Source organism: Bidens hawaiensis, unplaced genomic scaffold (genome assembly GCF_021521415.1).
Source record: "Bidens hawaiensis isolate Kalapana, Puna unplaced genomic scaffold, B.hawaiensis_p1.1 tig00005653_1, whole genome shotgun sequence".
NCBI lineage: Eukaryota > Viridiplantae > Streptophyta > Magnoliopsida > Asterales > Asteraceae > Bidens > Bidens hawaiensis.
This window is the reverse complement of record NW_027491368.1, coordinates 569,922-573,349: the sequence shown is the minus strand read 5'-3', so window position 1 is coordinate 573,349 and position 3,428 is coordinate 569,922. Positions and strand designations below refer to the sequence as shown.

Here is a 3,428-nt window from a genome sequence, read left to right as displayed (position 1 = left end):
GGGAAACCAAAAACTATTAGGGTGTAGTAGGTATTACACCAATTTTGTTGTATTTTTGGGATGATTATAGGTTTTCCCCACCCTAAGATTATGAAGCTAATGGTTGTTTAAGTATCATTATGGTTGTTTGTTTAAAATTTGCCAATTAACAATTTCTTTTATGAAATGTAAGAATTATGGCACCAAGTAGAGCCGCCACTAATCAAGAAACCCGACTGCCGTCATCTCAAGAGGAGTTGGACTAGTTGATTAGTCAACACATCAACACGGCACTTGAACAAAATGTGAACCAAAACGCGGACCGAAATGCCCAAAACGGAATTGGAGCCGGAATGCCAAGCAGTATACATATTTGTTTTAAATAAAAGGGGATAAAAGTTTTATAAATATTCCAACGAGATTTTTAACTAGTAACCTTTAATAATCAGTAATAATTATTAGCAAACTATGTTAAAAACAGGGAATGTAGTGCCCGGGTGCACTTATAAAACTTTTCAAGGGTGTAAACCCAGACCTTTTACTAGGGCCGAAGGACCTCTCGAGATCATAAGATGGATAGAAAAGATAGAGTCGGTTATGAATATTAGTGATTGTACCCCGGCCCAACGAGTCATGTATGGAGTATGTTCGTTTGAGGATGAAGCTTTAGAATGGTGGAACTCTTTGATCCAAAATATGGGTGAAGATGCGGCTTACCTTCTGACGTGGGATGAACTAAAAGAATTGTTGCTGAAGGAGTACTGTCCTAGGAATGAACTGCAAAAGATTGAATACGTGTTCTGGACACTGAAAATGGAAGGTGCAGATATCGGTACATATACCTCCCGGTTCAACGCGCTAGCAAGGTTAGTGCCACGACTAGTCACGCCGGAATATGTTCGGATCGAGAGATATCTTTGGGGCTTGGCACCTGAAATTCGAGGCATGGTTACTTCCTCGAAGCCGTCCACGATTCAGTATGCTAGAGAATTGTCGAAAACCCTAACCGATGATGCCGTGCGTATGGGAACGCTGAAAGTTACGAGTAAGAAAACGGCAGACGCAGCACCAGAAAAGAAGGATTCTGGAGCGATTCTGAAGTCAGCCGAGCAGAAGAGAAAGAGGAATGATAACTCAGGAGGACAATTCCGGAAAAGACAAAATACCGGAAGGATGTTCGCAGCTAACTCAAGCGGAAACGCGAGTCAGGCGACTCAGTGCAACAGGTGTGGAAGGAGTCACATCGGTGAATGTTGGAAATGCCTCAAGTGCAATCGTTTCGGACATCAGACTCAGTACTGTTTTAGCAAGGACTCACCGACCGGCTCAGGGAAGCCGAATTCCGGGTGTTTTGAATGTGGAAATACGGGACATTTCCGGAAGGACTGCCCGAAGCTTAGAAGCCAGAATGCTAAAGAAAGGGCCTTCGATTTGAATGCAAAGAAAGCTAAGAAGGATTCCTCAGTTGTCACCGGTATGTTTCTTATTAATAACAACTATGCTTACGTACTATTCGACACCGGAGCCGATCTAAGTTTTGTTTCCAAGCAGTTAGAGCCCCTTCTTGGTATAGAGTCTAGTAAACTAGATACCAAATATTCAATTGAACTAGCTAATGGGAAATTAATTGAAACTGGTGAAGTTGTGCGGAACTGTAATCTTCTTTTAGAAAATCATCCGTTCTATATCGACTTGTTACCCGTTGATTTAGGCAGTTTTGATATAGTTGTGGGAATGGACTGGCTATCCAAAAACCAAGCTGTGATTATCTGTTTGGAAAAGCAAGTTCGTTTGCCACTCCCAAGTGGTGAAACCCTAGTTGTGCAAGGTGAGCGAGAGAATTCAGATTTAAAGCTTACCGGTATTATGAAGACGCGTAAGATGCTACACAAGGGTTATCCAGCGTATCTCGTAAATGTTGTGGATACAAAGGTAGAAGAGACAAGGATGGAAGATATTCCTGTAGTAAGAGATTTTCCTGAAGTATTTCCTGAGGATTTACCGGGTTTACCCCCATCAAGGCAAGTTGAATTCAGAATCGATCTGGTTCAGGATGCTGCACCGTTAGCCCGATCTCCATATAGATTGGCACCATTAGAAATGCAGGAAATGTAAAATCAGATTCAAGAATTTCTAGATAAAGGATTCATCAGACCGAGTTATTCCCCGTTGGGAGCACCGGTTCTTTTTGTGAAAAAGAAAGATGGCTCGTTCAGGATGTGTATAGATTACCGCGAATTGAACAAACTGACCATTAAGAATCGGTACCCCTTACCGAGGATTGATGATTTGTTTGATCAATTGCAAGGATCCAGTTACTACTCAAAGATAGATCTGCGATCTGGATATCACCAGCTACGAGTCGCCGATGCAGATGTTTACAAAACCGCGTTCAGGACCCGCTATGGTCATTACGAATTCTTCGTCATGCCTTTCGGTCTAACAAATGCCCCCGCTGTCTTTATGGACCTCATGAATAGAGTTTGTAAGCCATACTTGGATAAATTCGTGATAGTGTTCATCGACGATATACTTATCTATTCACGAACCAAAGAGGACAATGAGCAGCATTTAAAGTAAATTTTGGAGTTACATCGAAATGAGAAGCTGTATGCAAAGTTCTCGAAGTGTGAGTTCTGGTTGAGAGAAGTACGTTTCCTTGGACACGTAATTAACAAGCAATGTATACACACATGGACCCCTAAAAAATTGAAGCAATCAGAAACTAGGAGACACCCAAGTCACCCACGTAAGTGCGACAATTTCTAGGTCTTGCTGGGTATTATTGGAGGTTCATCGAGAATTTCTCCAAAATAGCTCAACCTTTGACGCTATTAACCCAAAAAGAAAGGAAATACGAATGGACCGAAGAGCAAGAAGAAGCTTTTCAGATTTAAAGCAAAAGCTGTGTAGCGCGCCTATCTTGTCTCTACCCGAGTCAACCGATGTATTCATAGTATATTGTGATGTGTCTCTCCTAGGTCCGTGTTGTGTTCTTATGCAATGGGACAAGGTGATAGCATACGCATCGATACAGCTCAAGGTACATGAAAGGAATTATACAACTCATGATTTGGAGTTAGGAGCTATTGTGTTTGCCCTCAAAATCTGGAGACATTATCTGTATGGGACAAAATGTATCATATTCACTGATCATAAAAGTCTTCAGCACATTTTCGATCAGAAGGAACTGAACATGAGGCAACGCCGATGGGTAGAACTGCTCAATGATTATGACTGCGATATTCGCTACCACCCAGGTAAAGAGAATGTTGTAGCTGTTCTAGACGAAGCGCATAAGTCTAGATATTCAACCACCCAGGATCAACCAAGATGTACAAGGATCTCCAAGAGCATTATTGGTGGCCCAATTTGAAAGAAGCCATAGCCGTTTAAGTCAGCAAGTGTCTGACATGCTCCAGAGTAAAGGCCGAACATAGAAAGCCACC

The 3,428-nt window shown here is 42.0% G+C and overlaps 1 protein-coding gene across 1 annotated transcript; it reads left to right on the top strand.

Annotated features, from left to right (window-relative positions):
* Positions 1–447: 447 nt before the first annotated feature.
* LOC143630375 (uncharacterized) lies at positions 448–2,094 on the top strand. The gene has a single exon (XM_077099412.1). It carries the CDS (start codon positions 448–450, stop codon positions 2,092–2,094), a length of 1,647 nt encoding a protein of 548 aa, XP_076955527.1.
* Positions 2,095–3,428: the final 1,334 nt, after the last annotated feature.